Here is a 24,874-nt window from a genome sequence, read left to right as displayed (position 1 = left end):
CATAGCTGACAGCAAGGTCACAAAGCTGACAGAGTGGGAGGTTATCATCTGTCAGAACACATCCACTAAGAGACTACAGAGGAGGGACTGAGGGGAGAGAGACACAGATACTGCACAATTAGAAACATCACACTACCTTAATATGGCAGATTATTAGTCGACCAGGGTTGCACACACATTCTCTGAAGGCTGCCATGCACAAGCTATGTGCTGGTGTTCTTGGTTACATGCTATTTCTGTAACATGTGTTACTCGCCATGCATGTCTGTTTTCTGCTTTCCCACCACCACCACCCCAGCCTCCATCTGTTTGGACTCTGCTTTTGTTTCAGTCAGGGTGATTGGTATAGCATATCTTGTTCACCGCCTATATCTATCATGATGTATGCTCTGGCATATTGTAATCTTCCTGTCTCAACTGTTTACGCACGCACTCCCACCCACACACACTCCCACCCACCCACACACACTTCCACCTACCCACCCACCCACACCTGAATAGAAAGTTATTTATCAGAGGTGTACGGTTTTCATCTTGGAGAGATAAGCTCCAATCAGGAGGAAATTGAAATCTAAAAGTGAAATGTCTCAGGAAGACAGCAGTAGACCTATCCAGTGCGTACAGTAATAACTGAGGTCAAAGGGCACCTACCCTCTGCTCCTGAGTGGCAACAAAGGTCTGAAAGCCCGGGGCAACACCAAAGCCCAGCTCGTGGATGAACGGGGGCTCTGCCTGGCTGTGGATCTGCACCCGCACTCCTGCCTCGAACGCTGTCTCCTCTGTGGGGAAAACACACACACAGGGAGATTAACAGTTACTATCACACACACACAGCTCACACACGACAGACATGAAAGTATCTAATATACACACAATTGCATGAACAAAGTAAAAGACAGTGAAATTCCTTTATGAATCACCTTTAGTAGATGAATGTGAGCTTGTGAATGAGAGCCATATGCTTCCCTGCCTTGCCTTCTTCCTCTATATGGATACGTTCAGTAGAAAGACGGCCCATTTGCCTCGGCTCAACATCAAACAGAGGAGCAGGAGTAGAATTTCCACTGGCTGTCTCTTAACTACACACATGAAAGAGCTGTTACCCAGCCAGTCACAAGCATGCATGCGCACACACACACACACACACACACACACACACACACACACACACACACACACACACACACACACACACACACACACACACACACACACACACACACACACACACACACACACACACACACACACACACACACACACACACACACACACACACACACACACACACACACACACACACACACACACACACACACACACACACACACACACTCCAAAGCATAAAGACCCTCTTCCAGACAAACATCATCCAGACACTCTCACACACTGCCCACAGGCAGACGTGTTAACACACGCACACACACAGAGAGGTTGGATGAAAAGAGGCTTTATTCAAATCAATAACTTTCTCTCTGCAGTCTTCTTGTCCGGCAGCCATGTTCCTGTGCGTTCAATCAAGCTGCCCATCCTCCTCCAAGCCTGAGAGGCAGCAGCTTCAATCAGGCTGCTGGACTGGAACAGTGAAAGCAGTGAAAGACAGAGTGGAGGGAGCACAGCACCCAGGGTTTGTCAGCCTATTTAAAAGGGATGTTTCCTCCAGCATCTTCACAAGGTCCTTTGCTGTTGTTCTGGGATTGATTTGCACTTTTTGCACCAAAGTACGTTCATCTCTAGGAGACAGAATGCGTCTCCTTCCTAAGCGGTATGATGGCTGCGTGGTCCCATGGTGTTTATACTTGCGTACTATTGTTTGTACAGATGAACATGGTTCCTTCAGGCGTTTGGAAATTGCTCCCAAGGATGAACCAGACTTGTGGAGGTCTACAATTTTTTTTCTGAGGTCTTGGCTGATTTCTTTTGATTTTCCCATAATGTCAAGCAAAGAGGCACTGAGTTTGAAGGTAGGCCTTGAAATACATCCACAGGTACACCTCCAATTGACTCAAATGATGTCAATTAGCCTATCAGAAGCTTCTAAAGCCATGACATCATTTTCTGGAATTTTCCAAGCTTTTTAAAGGCACAGTCAACTTAGTGTATGTAAACTTCTGACCCACTGGAATTGTGATACAGTGAATTATAAGTGAAATAATCTGTCTGTAAACAATTGTTGGAAAAATGACTGGTGTCATGCACAAAGTAGATGTCCTAACCGACTTGCCAAAACTATAGTTTGTTAACAAGAAATTTGTGGAGTGGTTGAAAAACGAGTTTTAATGACTCCAACCTAAGTGTATGTAAACTTCCGACTTCAACTGTATATAAGCAGGGGTTATATACACTACCATTCAAAAGTTTGGGGTCACTTAGAAATGTCCTTGTATTCTAAAGAAAAGCAATTATTTTGACCATTAAAATAACATCAAATTGATCAGAAATACAGTGTAGACATTGTTAATGTTGTAAATGGCTATTGTAGCTGGAAACGGCTGATTTTTAATGGAATATCTACATAGGTGTACAGAGGCCCATTATCAGCAACCATCAGTCCTGTGTTCCAATGGCACGTTGTGTTTGCTAATCCAAGTTTATCATTTTATAAGGCTAATTGATCATTAGAAAACCCTTTTGCAATTATAGGCAGAGTTGCAAAGAAAAAGCCATATCTCTTAATCTTTTATTTTTATTGGCCAGTCTGAGATATGGCTTTTTATTTGCAACTCTGCCTAGAAGATCAGCATCCCGGAGTCGCCTGTTTTGTGGGTACTATTTAATGAAGCTGCCAGTTGAGGACCTGTGAGGCGCCTGTTTCTCAAAATAGACACTCTAATATATTTTTCCTCTTGCTCAGTTGTGCACCGGGGCCTCCCACTCCTCTTTCTATTCTGGTTAGAGCCAGTTTGCGCTGTTCTGTGAAGGGAGTAGTACACAGCATTGTACGAGATCTTCAGTTTCTTGGCAATTTCTCGTATGGAATAGCCTTCATTTCTCAGAACAAGAATAGACTGACGAGTGTCAGAAGAAAGTTATTTGTTTCTGGCCATTTTGAGCCTGTAATCGAACCCACAATTGATGATGCTCCAGATACTCAACTAGTCTCAAGAAGGCCAGTTTTATTGCTTCTTTAATCAGCACAACAGTTTTCAGCTGTGCTAACATAATAATTACAAAATGGTTTTCTAATGATCAATTAGCCTTTTAAAATGATAAACTTGGATTAGCAAACACAACGTGCCATTGGAACACAGGACTGATGGTTGCTGATAATGGGCCTCTGTATGCCTATGTACAGTGAGGGAAAAAAGTATTTGATCCCCTGCTGATTTTGTACGTTTGCCCACTGACAAAGAAATGATCAGACTATAATTTTAATGGAAGGTTTATTTGAACAGTGAGAGACAGAATAACAACAAAAAAATCCAGAAAAACGCATGTCAAAAATGTTATAAATTGATTTGCATTTTAATGAGGGAAATAAGTATTTGACCCCTCTGCAAAACATGACTTAGTACTTGGTGGCAAAACCCTTGTTGGCAATCACAGAGGTCAGACGTTTCTTGTAGTTGGCCACCCGGTTTGCACACATCTCAGGAGGGATTTTGTCCCACGCCTCTTTGCTGATCTTCTCCAAGTCATTAAGGTTTCGAGCCTGATGTTTGGCAACTCGAACCTTCAGCTCCCTCCACAGATTTTCTATGGGATTAAGGTCTGGAGACTGGCTAACCCACTCCAGGACCTTAATGTGCTTCTTCTTGAGCAACTCCTTTGTTGCCTTGGCCGTGTGTTTTGGGTCATTGTCATGCTGGAATACCCATCCACGACCCATTTTCAATGCCCTGGCTGAGGGAAGGAGGTTCTCACCCAAGATTTGATGGTACATGGCCCCGTCCATCGTCCCTTTGATGCGGTGAAGTTGTCCTGTCCCCTTAGCATAAAAACACCCCCAAAGCATAATGTTTCCACCTCCATGTTTGACGGTGGGGATGATGTTCTTGGGGTCATAGGCAGCAATCCTCCTCCTCCAAACATGGCGAGTTGAGTTGTTGCCAAAGAGCTCCATTTTGGTCTCATCTGACCACAACACTTTCACCCAGTTCTCCTCTGAATCATTCAGATGTTCATTGGCAAACTTCAGACGGGCATGTATATGTGCTTTCTTGAGCAGGGGGACCTTGCGGGCGCTGCAGGATTTCAGTCCTTCACGGCGTAGTGTGTTACCAATTGTTTTCTTGGTGACTATGGTCCCAGCTGCCTTGAGATCATTGACAAGATCCTCCCATGTAGTTCTGGGCTGATTCCTCACCGTTCTCATGATCATTGCAACTCCACGAGGTGAGATCTTGCATGGAGCCCCAGGCCGAAGGAGATCGAGGGAGATTGACAGTTATTTTGTGTTTCTTCCATTTGCGAATAATCGCACCAACTGTTGTCACCTTCTCACCAAGCTGCTTGGCGATGGTCTTGTAGCCCATTCCAGCCTTGTGTAGGTCTACAATCTTGTCCCTGACATCCTTGGAGAGCTCTTTGGTCTTGGCCATGGTGGCGAGTTTGGAATCTGATTGATTGATTGCTTCTGTGGGCAGGTGTCTTTTATACAGGTAACAAGCTGAGATTAGGAGCACTCCCTTTAAGAGTGTGCTCCTAATCTCAGCTCATTACCTGTATAAAAGACACCTGGGAGCCAGAAATCTTTCTGATTAAGAGGGGGTCAAATACTTATTTCCCTCATTAAAATGCAAATCAATTTATAACATTTTTTACATGCGTTCTTCTGGATTTTTTTGTTGTTATTCTGTCTCTTACTGTTCAAATAAACCTACCATTAAAATGATAGACTGATCATTTCTTTGTCAGTGGGCAAACATACAAAATCAGCAGGGGATCAAATACTTTTTTCCCTCACTGTAGATATTCCATAAAAAATCAGCCGTTTCCAGATACAATAGCCATTTACAACATTAACAATGTCTACACTGTATTTCGGATCAATTTGAAGTTATTTTAATGGCTAAAAAAAATAAAAAATCTTTCGAAAACAAGGACATTTCTAAGTGACCCCAAACATTTGAACGGTAGTGTATATATATTTATAAATGGTGTGTATAGACAGTATGGACAGTATATGAATAGAAAAGGTGTGTACAGCAGTAGTTATATAGGATGAGCCTTTACTAGAATACAGTATATACATATGAATTGGGTATAACAGATCACCGACCATTTCGAATCCCACCGTACCTTCTCCGCTATGCAATCCGGTTTCCGAGCTGGTCATGGGTGCACTTCAGCCACGCTCAAGGTCCTAAACGATATTATAACCGCGATCGATAATAGACAGTAGTGTGCAGCCGTCTTCATCGACCTGGCCAAGGCTTTCGACTCTGTCAACCACCACATTCTTATTGGCAGACTAAATAGCCTTGGTTTCTCAAATGACTGCCTCGCCTGGTTCACCAACTACTTCTCAGATAGAGTTCAATGTGTCAAATCGGAGGGCCTGTTGTCTGGACCTATGGCAGTCTCTATGGGGGTGCCACAGGGTTCAATTCTTGGGCCGTCTCTTTTCTCTGTGTATATCAATGATGTCGCTCTTGCTGCTGGTGACTCTCAGATCCACCTCTACGCAGACGACACCATTTTGTATACATCTGGCCCTTCATTGGACACTGTGTTAACTAACCTCCAAACGAGCTTCAATGCCATACAACACTCCTTCAGTAGCCTCCAACTGCTCTTAAACACTAGTAAAACGAAATGCTTGCTCTTCAATCGAACGCTGCTGGCACCCGCCCACCCGACTAGAATCACCACTCTCGACGGGTCTGACCTAGAGTATGTGGACAACTACAAATACCTAGGTGTCTGGTTAGACTGTAAACTCTCCTTCCAGACTCACATTAAGAATCTCCAATCCATAGTTAAATCTAGAATCGGCTTCCTATTTCGCAACAAAGCCTCCTTTACTCATGCTGCTAAACATGCCCTCGTAAAACTGACTATCCTACCGATCCTTGACTTTGGCGATGTCATTTACAAAATAGCCTCCAACACTCTACTCAGCAAATTGGATGTAGTCTATCACAGTGCCATCTGTTTTGTCTCCAAAGCCCCATACACTACCCACCACTGTGACCTGTACGCTCTTGTTGGCTGGTCCTCACTACATGTTCGTCATCAAACCCACTGGCTCCAGGCCATCTATAAATCACTGCTAGGCAAATCCCCGCCTTATCTTAGCTCATTGGTCACCATAGCAGCACCCACCCGTAGTCTGCGCTCCAGCAGGTATATCTCACTGGTCATTCCCAAAGCCAACACCTCCTTTGGCCGCCATTCCTTCCAGTTCTCTGCTGCCAATGACTGGAACGAATTGCAAAAATCTCTGAAGCTGGAGACTCTTATCTCCCTCACTAACTTTAAGCATCAGTTGTCAGAGCACCTTACCGATCACTGCACCTGTACACAGCCCATCTGAAATTAGCCCACCCAACTACCTCATCCCTATATTGTTATTTATTTTGCTCTTTTGCACCCCAGTATCTCTATTTGCACATAATCTCTTGCACATCTAGCATTCCAGTCTTAATACTAGGGGTGTAACGATCCATCTACTACATCGATGTATCGATTTATATTCCTATGATCCAACTACATCGATCTGTGCTCGGCGAGTTGGCCTTTTGGACAACATATATCAATCTAACATTGTTTTAAAATGTAATAAATCGATTGTATCGATACTAGGAAATAACCCATTGGATTTAAGCACGTCAGACTTTATATGGATGTTTTTTCTTAGCACTTTTAATGATAAAGGCTTTAAACATTACTCGATTCAGTCTGCCTATCCGTGACGTCATCGCCCCGCGCCAGCAGTAGCGCAAAGGCGCAAAGACAACAAAACATAGCATGGCGGACGACAGAGGAGAAGCCGTCGAGCGAGAAATTATCAAGCCACCATTGCGGTCCTTACAAGAAACAGGAATCTAGGAAACTTCACATGCGATGTCCAGTATCCAGGTATTTATTTCAGTCACACTGGTTGAATTTTTGGCTAAAAGGTTACTGAATCGATTTCAAGTCACTGAATCGTTTCGGATCGTATCGTTCTAAATGAACCAATATCGTCCTTGAATCGTATCGACAACCACGAATCGTGATACAAATCGAATCGTTGTTAAAACGAATCGTTACACCCCTAGTTAATACTAATTGTAATTATTTTGCACTATAGCCTATTTATTGCCTTACCTCCATAACTTGCTACATTTGCACACACTGTATATTTATTTTCTGTTGTATTTTTGGACTTTATGTTTTTTTACCCCATATGTAACTCTGTGTTGTTGTTTTTATCGCACTGCTTTGCTTTATCTTGGCCAGGTCGCAGTTGTAAATGAGAACTTGTTCTCAACTGGCTTACCTGGTTAAATAAAGGTGAAATAAAATAAATAATAAATAAAAATATGTAAACATTATTAAAGAGACCATTGTTCAATGACTATGTACATAGGGAAGCAGTCTCTAAGGTGTAGGGTAGAGTACCGGGAGGTAGCCGGCTAGTGACTGTGTCTAAGATTCAGGGCAGGGTACTAGGTGGAGGCCGGCTAGTGATGACTGTTTAACAGTCTGATGGCCTGGAGTTAGAAGCTGTTTTTCAGTCTCTCGTCCCAGCTTTGATGCACCTGTACTGTCTCCGCCTTCTAGATGGTAGCGGAGTGAACAGGCCATGGTTCGGGGGGCTGAGGTCCTTGATGATCTTCTTGGCCTTCCTGTGACACCGGGTGCTGTAGATGTCCTGGAGGTCAGACAGTGTGACCGCACCACCTCTGGAGAGCCCTGCGGTTGTGGCGGTGCAGTTGCCATACCAGGAGGTGATACAGCCCGACAGAATACTCTCGATGGTGCATCTGTAGAAGTCTGTGAGGGTCTAAGGGGCCAAGCTTAATTTATTTAGCCTCTTGAGGTTGAAGAGGTGCTGTTGCGCCTTCTTCACCACACTGTCGCTGTGGAGAGACCATTTCAGGTCCTAAGTGATGTGCACGCTGAGGAACTTGAAGCTTTTGACCCTCTCCACTGCGGCCCGTCGATGTAGATGGGGGCGTGTTGGATGGATGGGTAATCATGTTGGTGTCATGTACATTATGAGGAAAATGTATATTATTTTTGAAATACTCATTTAGATGGGAGAGACCAGAGGGCAGGGGTTATGTGAGCATCAACATACACTGCTATGTGAGTTCCATCACTATCACAACAAATCACCATCACCAGATTTGATCTGAATGAGATGGATAGATAGAAAGTGTGATAACCCCTGAAGGTTAGATTGAATTAATCCTAATCTGTACCGCCATCATAATTTTTATCACCAACGTTTCCACAGATAATGTATTTGGGTGGGACTTCCCAAATAAATGACTGTGGTATTTCATTTGCCTTCCTCTCAGGGCGTGTCAACTGTGATTCCATCTCCGGCTGAAATGAGAAATCACGGAGCAGAGGGGAATAAGAGAATCAGTCATGGCAGAGAAAGAAAATGGGCTGTGAGTGTGAGTGTGTGAGTGAGTGAGTGAGTGAGTGAGTGAGAGAGAGAGAGAGAGCGAGAGAGAGAGAGAGAGAGAGAGAGAGAGAGAGAGAGAGAGAGAGAGAAAGAGAGATTGTGTGTATTTGTGTGTGTCCATGAATGTGTGTATGAAATCAAATAAGCACAGTCATATCTAATCTTGTGTGGGCCCCTGCTGCCGAGGGTTCACGTCTCCGACATAGCCCAGGGTCAACCTTGTTTCTGCTGTTCCCTCACTTACATTCCCTCCCTCCACCCCTCACACACCTCCCACACAGCCAGAGGGTTTGCCAATTGCCATACACCACAGCTCCCGAACCCCACCACCTCTACCCAGCCAATCTGCCATGCTGTAGCGTATCTGATCCAGCCACTTCTGTTTGATCAGGCAGCAAGTTTGACACTACACTGTCCTCCCTCTAGAAATACACCTGCTGTTCCATGTTGCATGTGATGAGTAACATTGATCATTTGGACATTCATGTAAACAGGGGTCAATGTTTATTGTCTCCAAGAAACACTAAAAAGGGATTAGAGGAGTATTTTCCACTCATTTACATTACATTTTACATTTTAGTCATTTAGCAGACGCTCTTATCCAGAGCGACTTACAGTTAGTGAATACATCTTTTTTTTTTTTTTTTTTATACTGGCCCCCCGTGGGAATCGAACCCACAACCCTGGCATTGCAAACGCCATGCTCTATCAACTGAGCTACATCCCTGCCGGCCATTCCCTCCCCTACCCTGGACGACGCTGGGCCAATTGTGCGCCGCCCATGAGTCTCCCGGTCGCGGCCGGCTGCGACAGAGCCTGGATTCGAACCAGGATCTCTAGTGGCACAGTTAGCACTGCGATGCAGTGCCTTAGACCACTGCGCCACTCAGGAGTACACTGCACCACTCAGGAGTACTCCACTGTGGATCATACCCGCTGTTTGACCTGTTGTTGAATAAACAACCTCATGTTGTTTTCGTGAGTCCTCACAGCACCATGAGTCTGTTCAGAAGCCTGAGAGTACTGAATTAATAAGACAGAGCAGAGAGAGAAGGGCTCTTTATGCTGCCCTAAGAACTCAAACATGTGTTATGTTCTTTTTGAAGTTCCACTCTTCTCTTTTTTCTAACATGGTGGATATCTGAGATGATGATGACAGGTTGTTAGAGGGAGCGAGGATAGAGAGAGAGAGCGAGAGAGAGAAAGAGAAAGAGAAAGAGAAAGAGAAAGAGAAAGAGAAAGAGAGAAAGAAAGAAAGAGAGAGAGAGAGAGAGAGAGAGAGAGAGAGAGAGAGAGAGAGAGAGAGAGAGAGAGAGAGAGAGAACAGAGGGAGGACAGAAGGAGAATTAGAAAGATATAGCAGGATGAGAGAACAGGGAGAAAGAACATGGAGCGAGAAAGGGATGGAGCATTATATAGAGAGAAAGAGGTGGATAAATTTGTCCTGGCTCATCTGTGAAAAGATGAGAGAGAAATCAATGTCAAGAACTCATCTTTCATGGTTACAAATGAATGCCGGGGCTAATCTATACTCTGCTACAGTATCCAACGCTTCAGGATGGAGTCATGAGAGTGTGTGTATCAATGTTAGCTCAATCACTATGAGGCTGTATACGATCACATATACTGAGTGTACAAAACATTAGGAACACCTTTCTAATATTGAGTTGCACCCCCTTTTGTCCTCAGAACAGCCTCAATTCGTCAGGGCATGGACTCTACAAGGTGTGGGGTGATGGAAATAGCAGAGCCAATAGAAGTAGGTGAGAGGGAGGAAGTGAACATTCACTTTCATCGTTTTAAAGGTGAGAAAATGAGCTGCATGGGGATATTCTATAATATCGCTCAGAACAATTTCTACTTAATCCTGTTATATAAGCAAAACCTTCACCTAAGATCTACTTGGCTACTTTCATAGCACATTATGAATTACAAAGGCTAGTGTTTCCCTTTGTTTAATACATATAAATAACCCATCTTAATGCTTTGATGCTTAGATAGGTCTACATGACTCCTGCTATGTTTGATCAAGAACATTTAAGATAGACAAAATCATTTAAATGACTGTTTGTCACGATCGTCAGGGAGAGAAGTAGACCAATGCGCAGCGTGATGAACGAACATGTTACTTTATTATATTAAAGCACGAAACAAAACAATAAACGACTCGTAACGTCCACGGTGACAATGACCGAACACGGAACAAAAACCCACAAACACAAAGTGAAAAACAGACAGTTAAATATGGCTCCCAATCAGAGACAACCAGCCAACAGCTGACACTCGTTGCCTCTGATTGGGAGTCACTAAGGCAAACATAGAAAACAACAAACCAGAACCCCCAACATAGAAATAAACCACATAGAATGAACACACCCTGGCTCAACATATAGAGTCCCAGAGCCAGGGTGTGACAGTACCCTCCCCTAAAGGCGCGGACTGCGACCGCGCCTCAACCAGAGAAAAATAGGGGAGGGGAGGGCTGGGTGGGCACTCCTCCTCGGCGGCGGTTCTGGCTCCGGGCTTGCCCACCACCCTCCAATAAACCCCCCATAGCGCCCCTGGTCCGGTCTGGCCCCGCTGGCTGGAGCTGACCTGGACGTAGCAGGAGCGGCTAGCTTCAGCTCCGTTGGGGAGCAATAAAGCGGTACCTGATTTGGCACAGATGACCCAGGCACGGGTTGTGCCGGACTGACGACGCGCACCCCAGGCTTGGTGCGTGAGGCAGGAAAGGACCGGACCTGGCTGTCGATGCGCACCCCTGGCTTGGTGCGTGGAGCAGCAACGGGCCGGACCGGGCTGACGATACGCACCCCTGGCTTGGTGCGTGGAGCCGAACGGGCCTCACCGGACTGATGACTCGCACCCCTGGCTTGTGCGTGGAGCAGCAACGGGCCGGACCGGGCTGACGATGCGCACCCCTGGCTTGTGCGTGGAGCAGCGACGGGCCGGACCGGGCAGACGATACGCACCCCTGGCTTGGTGCGTGGAGCCGGAACGGGCCTCACCGGACTGACGACTCGCACCCCTGGCTTGGTGCGCGGAGCAGCAACGGGCCGGACCGGGCCGACGATGCGCACCCCCGGCTTGGTGCGTGGAGCCGGAACGGGCCTCACCGGACTGACGAAGCACACCACTGGCTTGGTGCGTGGAGGAGGAACGGGCCTTACCAGGCTGATGACGCACACCATAGGCTTGGTGCGGGGAGCAGGAACGGGCCGAGCCGGGCTGACGAAGCGCACCACTGACTTGGTGCGGGGAGCAGGAACAGACCGGACCGTACTGGGGACACACACCACTGGCCCTACACCGGGATCTGGAACGGGCCGGACCGGACTGGTAACACACCCCTGTACCTCTCGCCGTGCCTCTCTACCTTCCATCCCCTCTTCGACCAGTGGCCCCCGTAACCTGGCGGCCTCCTCTGCCAACCCGCTGGACCGCGGCCTCCTGCTGCCCCGACATCGTGAGCCCCCCCCCTAAAAATGTCTGGGGGTCTCTCCTCCCCGTGGGCCAGGCCTCTATCGTTCTCGCCCAACTCTCGCTCTTCTGCCCCCAATTCCAGCCATTCTGCTCTTCATTAGGCTTGACCCAGTCTAGACTCTTCCTCCACTGTTCCCAAGTCCATCCACTCTGCTCTTTACAAGGCTGGACCCAGTCGAGGTTGCCACGGAGATCTGCAAGCGATTCCCCTGGCGATGGCTCCTGGACACGCTGCTTGGTCCAGTTTTGGTGGGTTTTTCTGTCACGATCGTCAGGGAGAGAAGTAGACCAATGCGCAGCGTGATGGTTTTAGACCTGTGTTTATAGACCTTTTTCCAGTACACGACACACTGACGTCTTGGCGGCATTTTCCTGTGCGTTTTTGCTGCCAACTTTACTTTATTTTCCTTTTTTCCATCGCAACTTTTTTCCCTCATTCAACTTTTTCACTCCGGACGCTTTATCTGGACATGGTTCGTCAACATCTTCAACAGCCGAAGCTAAGTAGTAACATTAACATGATGTCTTCTAATTGCAGTCGCTGTACTCATAATATACAGGAGAACGATCGCCTTACGGCGAGAATAGCTGTGCTACAAGCCCAGCTTCAGACGCAATCGTTAGGCAAGGGTAATTTCAGTGTAGGAAAGGAAGAAACAGCGTCTGTGCCACCAGTAAGTACAGATAGTAACGTTAGTATAAATCCCCCGCACAGTCCCCGCAGCCGGACAACTTTCTCATGGCTTCTGGAGGGAAATACTGTTGGAATGCTCAACCGGTGTCGCTCATTCAGCCGACAGAAACTTTCAACCGGTTTTCCCCATTATGTAGCGAGTCGGAGTCTGAGTCTGAGTCTTCTCTTGTCTCTACTCCTCCCGTTACGGGGTCTGAGACGCCGAAGGCTCCCACCATTAGCTCTGACAAATTGAAAACCCTAGTCATTGGCGACTCCATTACCCGCAGTATTAGACTTAAAACGAATCACCCAGCGATCATACACTGTTTACCAGGGGGCAGGGCTACCGACGTTAAGGCTAATCTAAAGATGGTGCTGGCTAAAGCTAAAACTGGCGAGTGTAGAGAGTATAGAGATATTGTTATCCACGTCGGCACCAACGATGTTAGGATGAAACAGTCAGAGGTCACCAAGTGCAACATAGCTTCAGCGTGTAAATCAGCTAGAAAGATGTGTCGGCATCGAGTAATTGTCTCTGGCCCCTCCCAGTTAGGGGGAGTGACGAGCTCTACAGCAGAGTCTCAGCACTCAATCGCTGGTTGAAAACTGTTTTCTGCCCCTCCCAAAAGATAGAATTTGTAGATAATTGGCCCTCTTTCTGGGACTCACCCACAAACAGGACCAAGCCTGACCTGCTGAGGAGTGACGGACTCCATCCTAGCTGGAGGGGTGCTCTCATCTTATCTACCAACATAGATAGGGCTCTAACTCCTCTAGCCCCACAGTGAAATAGGGTGCAGGCCAGGCAGCAGGCTGTTAGCCAACCTGCCAGCTTAGTGGAGTCTGCCAATAGCACAGTCAGTGTAGTCAGCTCAGCCATACCCATTGAGACTGTGTCTGTGCCTCGACCTAGGTTGGGCAAAACTAAACATGGCGGTGTTCGCCTTAGCAATCTTATTAGGATAAAGACCTCCTCCATTCCTGCCATTATTGAAAGAGATCGTGATACCTCACATCTCAAAATAGGGTTACTTAATGTTAGATCCCTCACTTCAAAGGCAGTCATAGTCAATGAACTAATCACTGATCATAATCTTGATATGATTGGCCTGACTGAAACATGGCTTAAGCCTGATGAATTTGCTGTGTTAAATGAGGCCTCACCTCCTGGTTACACTAGTGACCATATTCCCCGTGCATCCCGCAAAGGCGGAGGTGTTGCTAACATTTACGATAGCAAATTTCAATTTACAAAAAAAAAATGGCGTTTGCGTCTTTTGAGCTTCTAGTCATGAAATCTATGCAGCCTACTCAATCACTTTTTATAGCTACTGTTTACAGGCCTCCTGGGCCATATACAGCGTTCCTCTCTGAGTTTCCTGAATTCCTATCAGACCTTGTAGTCATAGCAGATCATATTCTAATTTTTGGTGATTTTAATATTCACATGGAGAAGTCCACAGACCCACTCCAAAAGTCTTTCGGAGCCATCATCGACTCAGTGGGTTTTGTCCAACATGTCTCTGGACCTACTCACTGCCACAGTCATACTCTGGACCTAGTTTTGTCCCATGGAATAAATGTTGTAGATCTTAATGTTTTTCCACAAAATCCTGGACTATCGGACCACCATTTTATTACGTTTGCAATCGCAACAAATAATCTGCTCAGACCCCAACCAAGGAGCATCAAAAGTCGTGCTATAAATTCTCAGACAACACAAAAATTCCTTGATGCCCTTCCAGACTCCTTCTGCCTACCCAAGGACGTCAGAGGACAAAAATCAGTTAACCACTTAACTGAGGAACTCAATTTAACCTTGCGCAATACCCTAGATGCAGTTGCACCCCCTAAAAACGAAAAACATTTGTCATAAGAAACTAGCTCCCTGGTATACAGAAAATACCCGAGCTTTGAAGCAAGCTTCCAGGAAATTGGAACGGAAATGGCGCCACACCAAACTGGAAGTCTTCCGACTAGCTTGGAAAGACAGTACCGTGCAGTACCAAAGAGCCCTCACTGCTGCTCGATCATCCTACTTTTCCAACTTAATCGAGGAAAATAAGAACAATCCAAAATTTCTTTTTGATACTGTTGCAAAGCTAACTAAAAGCAGCATTCCCCAAGAGAGGATGGCTTTCACTTCAGCAGTAATAAATTCATGAACTTCTTTGAGGAAAAGATCATGACCATTAGAAAGCAAATTACGGACTCCTCTTTGAATCTGCGTATTCCTCCAGGGCTTAGCTGTCCTGGATCTGCACAGACCTGCGAGGGCCTGGGATCGGGAGAGACACTTAAGTGTTTTAGTACTATATCTCTTGACACAATGATGAAAATAATCATGGCCTCTAAACCTTCAAGCTGCATACTGGATCCTATTCCTACTAAACTGCTGAAGGAGCTGCTTCCTGTGCTTGGCCCTCCTATGTTGAACATAATAAACAGCTCTCTATCCACCGGATGTGTACCAAACTCACTAAAAGTGGCAGTGATAAAGCCTCTCTTGAAAAAGCCAAACCTTGACCCGGAAAATATAAAAAACTATCGGCCTATATCGAATCTTCCATTCCTCTGAAAAATTTTAGAAAAAGCTGTTGCGCAGCAACTCACTGCCTTTCTGAAGACAAACAATGTATACGAAATGCTTCAGTCTGGTTTTAGACCCCATCATAGCACTGAGACTGCACTTGTGAAGGTGGTAAATGACCTTTTAATGGCGTCAGACCGAGGCTCTGCATCTGTCCTCGTGCTACTAGACCTTAGTGCTGCCTTTGACACCATCGATCACCACATTCTTTTGGAGAGACTGGAAACCCAAATTGGTCTACACGGACAAGTTCTGGCCTGGTTTAGATCTTACCTGTCGGAAAGATATCAGTTTGTCTCTGTGAATGGTCTGTCCTCCGACAAATCAACTGTACATTTCGGTGTTCCTCAAGGTTCCGTTTTAGGACCACTATTGTTTTCACTATATATTTTACCTCTTGGGGATGTTATTCGAAAACATAATGTTAACTTTCACTGCTATGCGGATGACACACAGCTGTACATTTCAATGAAACATGGTGAAGCCCCAAAATTGCCCTCGCTAGAAGCCTGTGTTTCAGACATAAGGAAGTGGATGGCTGAAAACTTTCTACTTTTAAACTCGGACAAAACAGAGATGCTTGTTCTAGGTCCCAAGAAACAAAGAGATCTTCTGTTAAATCTGACAATTCATCTTGATGGTTGTAAAGTCGTCTCAAATAAAACTGTGAAGGACCTCGAGCGTTACTCTTGACCCTGATCTCTCTTTTGACGAACATATCAAGACTGTTTCAAGGACAGCTTTTTTCCATCTACGTAACATTGCAAAAATCAGAAATTTTCTGTCCAAAAATGATGCAGAAAAATTAATCCATGCATTTGTTACTTCTAGGTTAGACTACTGCAATGCTCTACTTTCCGGCTACCGGATAAAGCACTAAATAAACTTCAGTTAGTGCTAAATACGGCTGCTAGAATCCTGACTAGAACCAAGAAATTTGATCATATTACTCCAGTGCTAGCTTCCCTACACTGGCTTCCTGTTAAGGCAAGGGCTGATTTCAAGGTTTTACTGTTAACCTATAAAGCGTTACATGGGCTTGCTCCTACCTATCTTTCCGAGTTGGTCCTGCCGTACATACCAATACGTACGCTACGGTCACAAGACGCAGGCCTCCTAATTGTCCCTAGAATTTCTAAGCAAACAGCGGGAGGCAGGGCTTTCTCCTATAGATCTCCATTTTTATGGAACAGTCTGCCTACCCATGTGAGAGACGCAGACTCGGTCTCAACCTTTAAGTCTTTACTGAAGACTTATCTCTTCAGTAGGTCATATGATTGAGTGTAGTCTGGCCCAGGAGTGTGAAGGTGAACGGAAAGGCTCTGGAGCAACGAACAGCCCTTGCTGTCTCTGCCAGGCCGGTTCCCCTCTCTCCACTGGGGTTCTCTGCCTCTAACCCTGTTACAGGGGCTGAGTCACTGGCTTGCTGGTGCTCTTTCATGCCGTCCCTAGGAGGGGTGCGTCACTTGAGTGGGTTGAGTTACTGACGTGATCTTCCTGTCTGGGTTGGCGCCCCCCTTGGTTTGTGCTGTGGTGGAGACCTCTGTGGGCTATACTCGGCCTTGTCTCAGGATTGTAAGTTGGTGGTTGAGGATATCCCTCTGGTGGTGCGGGGGCTGTGCTTTGGCAGAGTGGGTGGGGTTATATCCTTCCTGTTTGGCCCTGTCCGGGGTTTCTTCGGATGGGGCCACAGTGTCTCCGGACCGCTCCTGTCTCAGCCTCCAGTATTTATGCTGCAGTAGTTTATGTGTCGGGGGCTGGGGTTAGTTGGTTATACCTGGAGTACTTCTCCTGTCTTATCCAGTGTCCTGTGTGAATTTAAGTATGCTCTCTCTAATTCTCTCGTTCTCTCTTTCTCTCTGAGAACCTGAGCCCTAGGACCATACGTCAGGACTACCGGGCATGCTGACACCTTGCTGTCCCCAGTCCGCCTGGCCTTGCTGCTATTCCAGTTTCAACTGTTCTGCCTGCGGTTACGAAACCCCTACCTGTCCCAGACCTGCTGTTTTCAACTCTTAATGATCGGCTATGAAAAGCCAACTGAGAGACCTGAGCCCTAGGACCATACGTCGGGACTACCGGCCGTGGTGACTCCTTGCTGTCCCCAGTCCGCCTGGCCTTGCTGCTATTCCAGTTTCAACTGTTCTGCCTGCGGTTATGGAACCCCTACCTGTCCCAGACCTGCTGTTTTCAACTCTTAATGATCGGCTATGAAAAGCCAACTGAGATTTATTCCTGATTATTATTTGACCATGCTTGTCACTTATGAACATTTTTGAACATCTTGGCATGGTTCTGTTATAATCTCCACCCGGCACAGCCAGAAGAGGACTGGCCACCCCTCATAGCCTGGTTCCTCTCTAGGTTTCTTCCTAGGTTTTGGCCTTTCTAGGGAGTTTTTCCTAGCCACCGTGCTTCTACACCTGCATTACTAGCTGTTTGGGGTTTTAGGCTGGGTTTCTGTACAGCACTTCGAGATATTAGCTGATGTACGAAGGGCTATATAAAATAAAATTGATTGATGAACGAACATGTTACTTTATTATATTAAAGCACGAAACAAAACAATAAACGACTCGTAACGTCCACGGTGACAATGACCGAACACGGAACAAAAACCCACAAACACAAAGTGAAAAACAGACAGTTAAATATGGCTCCCAATCAGAGACAACCAGCCAACAGCTGACACTCGTTGCCTCTGATTGGGAGTCACTAAGGCAAACATAGAAAACAACAAACCAGAACCCCCAACATAGAAATAAACCACATAGAATGAACACACCCTGGCTCAACATATAGAGTCCCAGAGCCAGGGTGTGACACTGTTAGTCTAGTGGAATCTACACTGAACAAAAATATAAACGTAAATGCAACAATTTCAAAGATTTTACTGAGTTACAGTTCAAATAAGGAAATTAATTAATTAGGCCCTCATCTATGGATTTCACATGACTGTGAATACAGGCATGGTTACACGTGGTCTGCAGTTGTGAGGCCGGTTGGACGTACTGCCAAATTCTCTAAAACGACGTTGAAGGCGGCTTATGGTAGAGAAATTAACATCACATTCTCTGGCAACAGCTCTGGTGGACATTCCTGCAGTCAGCATGCCAATTGCACACTCCCGCAAAACTTGAAACATCTGTGGCATTGTGTTGTGTGACAAAACTGCACATTTTAGTGTTTATTTTTCACTCCACAGCACATGGTGCACCTGTGTAATGATCATGCCGTTTAATCAGCTTCTTGATACAGTTGAAGTCGGAAGTTTACATACATTTAGGTTGGAGTCATTAAAACTCGTTTTTCAACCACCACAAATTTCTTGTTAACAAACTATAGTTTTGGCAAATCGGTTAGGACATCTACTTTGTGCATGACACAAGTAATTTTCCAACAATTGTTTACAGACAGATTATTTCAGTTATAATTCACTGTATCACAATTCCAGTGGGTCAGAAGTTTACATACACTAAGTTGACTGTGCCTTTAAACAGCTTGGAAAATTCCAGAAAATTATGTCATGGCGTTAGAAGCTTCTGATAGGCTAATTGACATCATTTGAGTCAATTGGAGGTGTACCTGTGGATGTATTTCAAGGCCTACCTTCAATCTCAGTGCCTCTTTGCTTGACATCATGGGAAAATCAAAAGAAATCAGCCAAGACCTCAGAAGAAAAATTGTAGACCTCCACAAGTCTGGTTCATCCTTCGGAGCAATTTCCAAACGCCTGAAGGTACCACGTTCAACTGTACAAACAATAGTACGCAAGTATAAACACCATGGGACCACGCATCGATCATAACGCTCAGGAAGGAGACACGTTCTGTCTCCTAGAGATGAACATACTTTGGTGCGAAAAGTGCAAATAAATCCCAGAACAACAGCAAAGGACCTTGTGAAGATGCTGGAGGAAACAGGTCCAAAAGTATCTATATCCACAGTAAAACGAGTCCTATATCGACATAACCTGAAAGGCCGCTCAGCAAGGAAGAAGCCACTGCTCCAAAACCGCCATAAAAAAGCCAGGCTACGGTTTGCAACTGCACATGGGGACAAAGATCGTACTTTTTGGAGAATTGTCCTCTGGTCTGATGAAACAAAAATAGAACTGTTTGGCCATAATGACCATTGTTATGTTTGGAGGAAAAAGGGGAAGGCTTGCAAGCCGAAGAACACCATCACAACTGTGAAGAACAGGGGTGGCAGCATCATGCTGTGGGGGTGCTTTGCTGCAGGAGGGACTGGTGCACTTCACAAAATAGAAGGCATCATGAGGAAGGAAAATGATGTGGATATAGTGAAGCAACATCTCAAGACATCAGTCAGGAAGTTAAAGCTTGGTCGCAAATGGGTCTTCCAAATGGACAATGACCCCAAGCATACTTCCAAAGTTGTGGCAAAATGGCTTATGGACAACAAATTCAAGGTATTGGAGCGGCCATCACAAAGCCCTGACCTCAATCCTATAGAACATTTGTGGGCAGAACTGAAAAAGTGTGTGCAAGCAAGGAGGCCTACAAACCTGACTCAGTTACACCAGCTCTGTCAGGAGGAATGGGCCAAAATGCACCCAACTTATTGTGGGAAGCTTGTGGAAGGCTACCCAAAACATTTGACCCAAGTTAAACAATTTAAAGGCAATGCTACCAAATACTAATTGAGTGTATGTAAACTTCTGACCCACTGGGAATGTGATGAAAGAAATAAAAGCTGAAATAAATCATTATCTCTACTATTATTCTGACATTTCACATTCTTAAAATAAAGTGGTGATCCTAACTGACCTAAAACAGGGAATTTTTACTAGGATTAAATGTCAGGAATTGTGAAAAACTGAGTTTAAATGTATTTGGCTAAGGTGTATGTAAACTTCCGACTTCAACTGTATGTCAGGTGGATGGATTATCTTGGCAAAAGAGAAAGGCTCACTAACAGGGATATAAATAAATTTGTGCACAACAGTTGAGAGAAATAAGCTTTTTGTGTGTATGGACAATTTATGGGATCTTTTATTTCAGCTCATGAAACATGGGCCAACACTTTACATGTTGCGTTTATATTTTTGTTCAGTGTAATAACCTCACAGTCTGATGTGAAATGCTAAGTGTTTTACTCCCCACTCCTGCAAAAATTCAGTAGTTATCCCAACAGCAGAATGAGATAACAAGTCTTCAGATCAAGAGAAGAGTGAGAAAACTCGCCTGGCTCTTCCGCTTTCTAATGTCAACTTCAGTTGACCTCCCTTTGCAGACAGGGACAATCCATACAACATCCCACACAAACACAGCCAAGATCGCATTGTGTTCGATAAGGACTTAAGAAAGTACAGGAAAAAAAAGGAATACATTGATTGGAAACAACAGAGGAAGCCTGTCGATACTGTGAAAGGTGGTTGTAATAAGTGTTGATACTGTATTATGCACCCTGGGGCGACACCTTAGGTCGAAATCAATAGCAGCACTATGCATACAGAGATATGTTATGTGTTGCTGTCTGAGGACAATGAACAATAACAAAGTGTGTGGTATTGGAGAAGCCAGAGGTCAAGTGCAATGGCACCCGATTCCCTTTATAGTACACTACTGTTGAGCATAGGGCTCTGGTCAGAAGTAGTGCACCATACAGGGAATAGGGTGCCATTTGGGGTGAAGCCAACGAGTTTCATCAGACACACAGTGGAGAAGTGGAGCTGGAGGTTAGCACTCCACCTGCAGCAAATCTCTCTTTAAATTCACCTGAAAATTATTATAATTTTTGTAAAAGTAAATAGTTGGAGAAAATGACTTCGATGAGGTCCTAATCACTTGACAAGTCGTCATTGAATTCCACTTGACAACCCTGCAAATATTTAAGATGCACTTGAGAGATCAGCCCCTCGAAGACAGCTACTGTATGAGTGGAAATGATAGAGAGACAATCTAAAGCTCTCATTATTTCTTCCACCGAGCAATCAGTTTGTCCTCTGCACTCCTGATGCCAATGTGAGTTGCAGTGTATCTAGGCAACTGCATATCTATTTCTAAAACACCGCACGCACACACCTACGCTGGGCAGGAAAATTCTCTGCAACAACAGAGTGATCAAATTAAGATAGCACATCTGTAGTTAGGTGTAATTGCAAACGGGTTGGGTTGTGTGCATTAATGACTAGTAAAGTGATTGTTGTCATAAATAAAATAAAAATCAATCTAGACGAATTAATATAAATGAAAAAGACAATGACTTTACACTACAGATGTAGGATCTTAATTTGATCACTCTTTTGTTGGACAGCAGGAAATGAAAACTTGTAGTATATTCAAGGATTAAAAAGGCTTCTAAAGCCCAGGAAACTGTGGATTCTGACTGCCCCCAGCTGACAGTAAAATACCCAGGAACCAAAAATAATACTTCAGATCAATAAACATCCCATGCCAAATGTCAACACCCCCTCTTCCTCCATGGTCCCATCCTGATACTGTCCACTGTCCACTTCCTCTGTACTACAAACTAACTCCTGTGAGTCCAGACATGATAGTATGGCAGCAAAACAAGCTGCCTCTCTACCCTCTAAAGCTCCCAGGATGCAGTTAGCCACAAATCTGACCATGGAGACGATGCAGCTCTGATTGACTGCAGGCCTTTGCCGGGCGGACAGAGAATAGAGGGTGAGAGGAGGGGTGGAGAGAGAGGAGCGGGTGAGAGGAGGGGTGGAGAGAGAGGAGAGGGTCAGAGGAGGGGTGGAGAGAGAGAGAGAGGGAGAGAAATTGTAGAAAGGCTGAGGTAGGAGCCCTATTCTGTGTCTGGTGTGTCCAGTGTGTCTGGTGTGTCCGGTGTGTCCGGTGTGTCCGGTCTGTCCGGTGTGTCCGGTGTGTCCAGTGTGTCCGGTGTGTTCGGTGTGTCCGGTATGTCCAGTATGTCCAGTGTGTCCAGTGTGTCCGGTGTGTCCAGTGTGTCCGATGTGTCCGGTGTGTCCGGTATGTCCAGTGTGTCCGGTGTGTCCAGTGTGTCCGGTGTGTCCGGTGTGTCCGGTATGTCCAGTGTGTCCAGTGTGTCCAGTGTGTCCGGTGTGTCCGGTGTGTCCGGTATGTCCAGTGTGTCCAGTGTGTTCGGTGTGTCCGGTATGTCCAGTGTGTCCGGTGTGTCCAGTGTGTCCAGTGTGTCCAGTGTGTCCGGTATGTCCGATGTGTCTGGTGTGTCCGGTGTGTCCAGTGTGTCCGGTGCCTCTGCTTAGGAGCCAATGGTCTTGATTTAAGTCTCTAAAGGCACTGAGGCCCTGCTGCTCTGTGAAGAGGAAGCTGTGAGGTGGAAGCTGTAAGGAGGAAGCTGCAAGGAGGAAGCTCTGAGGAAGCTCTGAGCCCCCTGCTATCTGCTGGCAGGACTGAGTCAGCTGGTTGTGTGCTAATTAATTCGTACAGACATACAGAGAGATAAACAAGGGCACCATCCAGGGCCCTCCATTCCCCTAAGAGACTGTACAAACAGCTCTACACGCTCACTGTGCTGCTAGATGCCCCTCTGTGGGGCGACTTAGCCTCTGTCTTATCACAACAGACTTAAACACACCAGTGATGGTAAGGGAAGGGACAGCTGAGGACAAGCCTATGTGTCCCACTGCTAATCTGAGAGGAACATGTGGATAATTGATCGGGGGAAATAACAGGCTCTCTGCATGATACATGATACTATATATGGAGAGTAAATAGTCCATCTGCTAGAGGGCCCATGTCTTGGCTTGATGCTGTGCTTCAAGAACTCCCCTGTCTGCACTTCCACACAGGTTGAGACGTGAGCAAGGCCTTCAATGAGGCTCGTTGTGCAGCCAGCCGGTTAGGCAGCAAGCCCCCTCCTACACAAGACTATCTGAACAACTAACAGGGCTTGTTACACAAGGAACAACAAATTGTGAAGTCAATACATTTTGGGCATAATTTATATAAATGGTGAAAAGCACAGGACACAGAATATAACCTTGAGGGACACCAGTTGTCAACTCCACATAATCAGATTTAACACCCTCCACATGGATACATTGTGATTTGGCTGGAGATATGGCACTGGTTAAGGGTCAGGGGTTAAGGGCCAGGTATGGTGTAGTTGGGCCTACCTGTGTCGCCCCACACGGGCAGGTACTCGTCCTGCTGGATGTCCAGCATAATCTCCAGGCCGTTCCCCGTCCCTCCCTTCATGGTGGTCCGCAGCGCCTCCCCCTCTTCCGCTGCGTTGAACATATAACACTTCCCATACCTGGTGAACACCTGCAGAGAGAGAGAGAGAGAGAGAGAGAGAGAGAGAGAGAGAGAGAGAGAGAGAGAGAGAGAGAGAGAGAGAGAGAGAGAGAGAGAGAGAGAGCAGAAGTTAGTACCGACCATGTTATGTACACAGGCTGGTGGACATCAGGAGAGTACGGTGGTGGACTGATACATTAACTAATCATAAACTGGTACCATGACCTTCCCTGAGGCGGTTTAGGGAAGAACTGTCCTTATAGCCTTCTAAATGCATTAAGAAATCAGCAAGCTGAACTAGATATGATAATGTTTCTAACACCCTACAGGCAAATTCAAATGACAACAACAGAGCCTGGAACAAAAGTTAAGTATTAAGGATTCATGTGGAGACTAGGAATACAAAATGTCAATTTGTACCTTGGTCGCCCTTGATAGAAATCCATGATCAATCCCAATGGCACACAACAACCTCCTAACACATTCTCCTATGATTACCAAAAATTGGAAGAGGCAACTTGTGCTTTTTAAAATTTGTTTACGAGCATACACTTCACGGCACGGCAGTGGGCCACGTCGGAGATAAATCCTATCATTTCAGTGTAATGGAGCATGTGGCTGTTGTTCCCCTCCCTTCCTCCTCCCTCCCAAGTGGCTGGATGAGCAGAAGCATTAAAAGCTAGAGCCCTGGTTCTCTGAAGGACAGCTAATAACAGGCTTTCTGCAGCTGCACTCTGCTCCGGTCAGGAGGAGATAGCACTTTTCAGCTCCTATATTGGGTAAAGTAGGGTCAGATTAGGCCATAAAGAAAAGTAGTGGCAGAGACTTGAAAAAAGCATGGGCACTTTCCCCTGTAATCACTTAAAAGCAGTGCTCACTCTGCCATTAGTGGCATGGAGTTCATGGGAGAAAAACCTGCATTCGCCATCCCCACTTTCAGTACATTGTTAACAGTTCAAGGAAAACCGTTGAGATGCCATTATGAGAAGGAATACATAGTGAAAGCGCTGATTTTTCCAGGTAATGACAGAACTTTTGCACCCCATTCAATCAAACAAATAGGCACAGTTATATGTCACATCACTGCTAGATAACGACTTTGTGGTTTATATGAATAATAGATTGGCGTAAAATGCAGAGTCAGTGCAGCTTATTTAGAGACGGGTGTGTAGAAGATGCAAACATGTAAATGAGATGGGTGTTGGGAGGTCCCTGCTCGTGAATAATAATCAACATAACAACCATAGAAATATTTATTAATTAATAAAAAATGAAAAGCTGAAATGTCAATAAGTATTCAACCCCTTTGTTATGGCAAGCCTAAATAAGTTCAGGAGTACAAATTT

General features: G+C 45.5%; 1 protein-coding gene across 1 annotated transcript; it reads right to left on the bottom strand.

The window, feature by feature from the left end:
- Nucleotides 1-651: 651 nt before the first annotated feature.
- Nucleotides 652-23,554, bottom strand: LOC123487254 (acid-sensing ion channel 2-like; the record flags this gene model as incomplete). The annotated part of the gene is made up of 2 exons (XM_045218424.1): nt 23,408-23,554; nt 652-779 (listed from the first exon to the last, which is right to left on the bottom strand). Coding segments are annotated over exons 1-2 (252 nt in total), but the record flags the coding sequence as incomplete, so codon positions are not given.
- Between the last annotated feature and the right edge of the window lie 1,320 nt (nt 23,555-24,874).

This window comes from Coregonus clupeaformis, unplaced genomic scaffold (assembly GCF_020615455.1).
Source record: "Coregonus clupeaformis isolate EN_2021a unplaced genomic scaffold, ASM2061545v1 scaf1572, whole genome shotgun sequence".
In the NCBI taxonomy this organism is placed as follows: Eukaryota; Metazoa; Chordata; class Actinopteri; order Salmoniformes; family Salmonidae; genus Coregonus; species Coregonus clupeaformis.
This window is presented reverse-complemented; position numbering and strand designations above follow the sequence as displayed.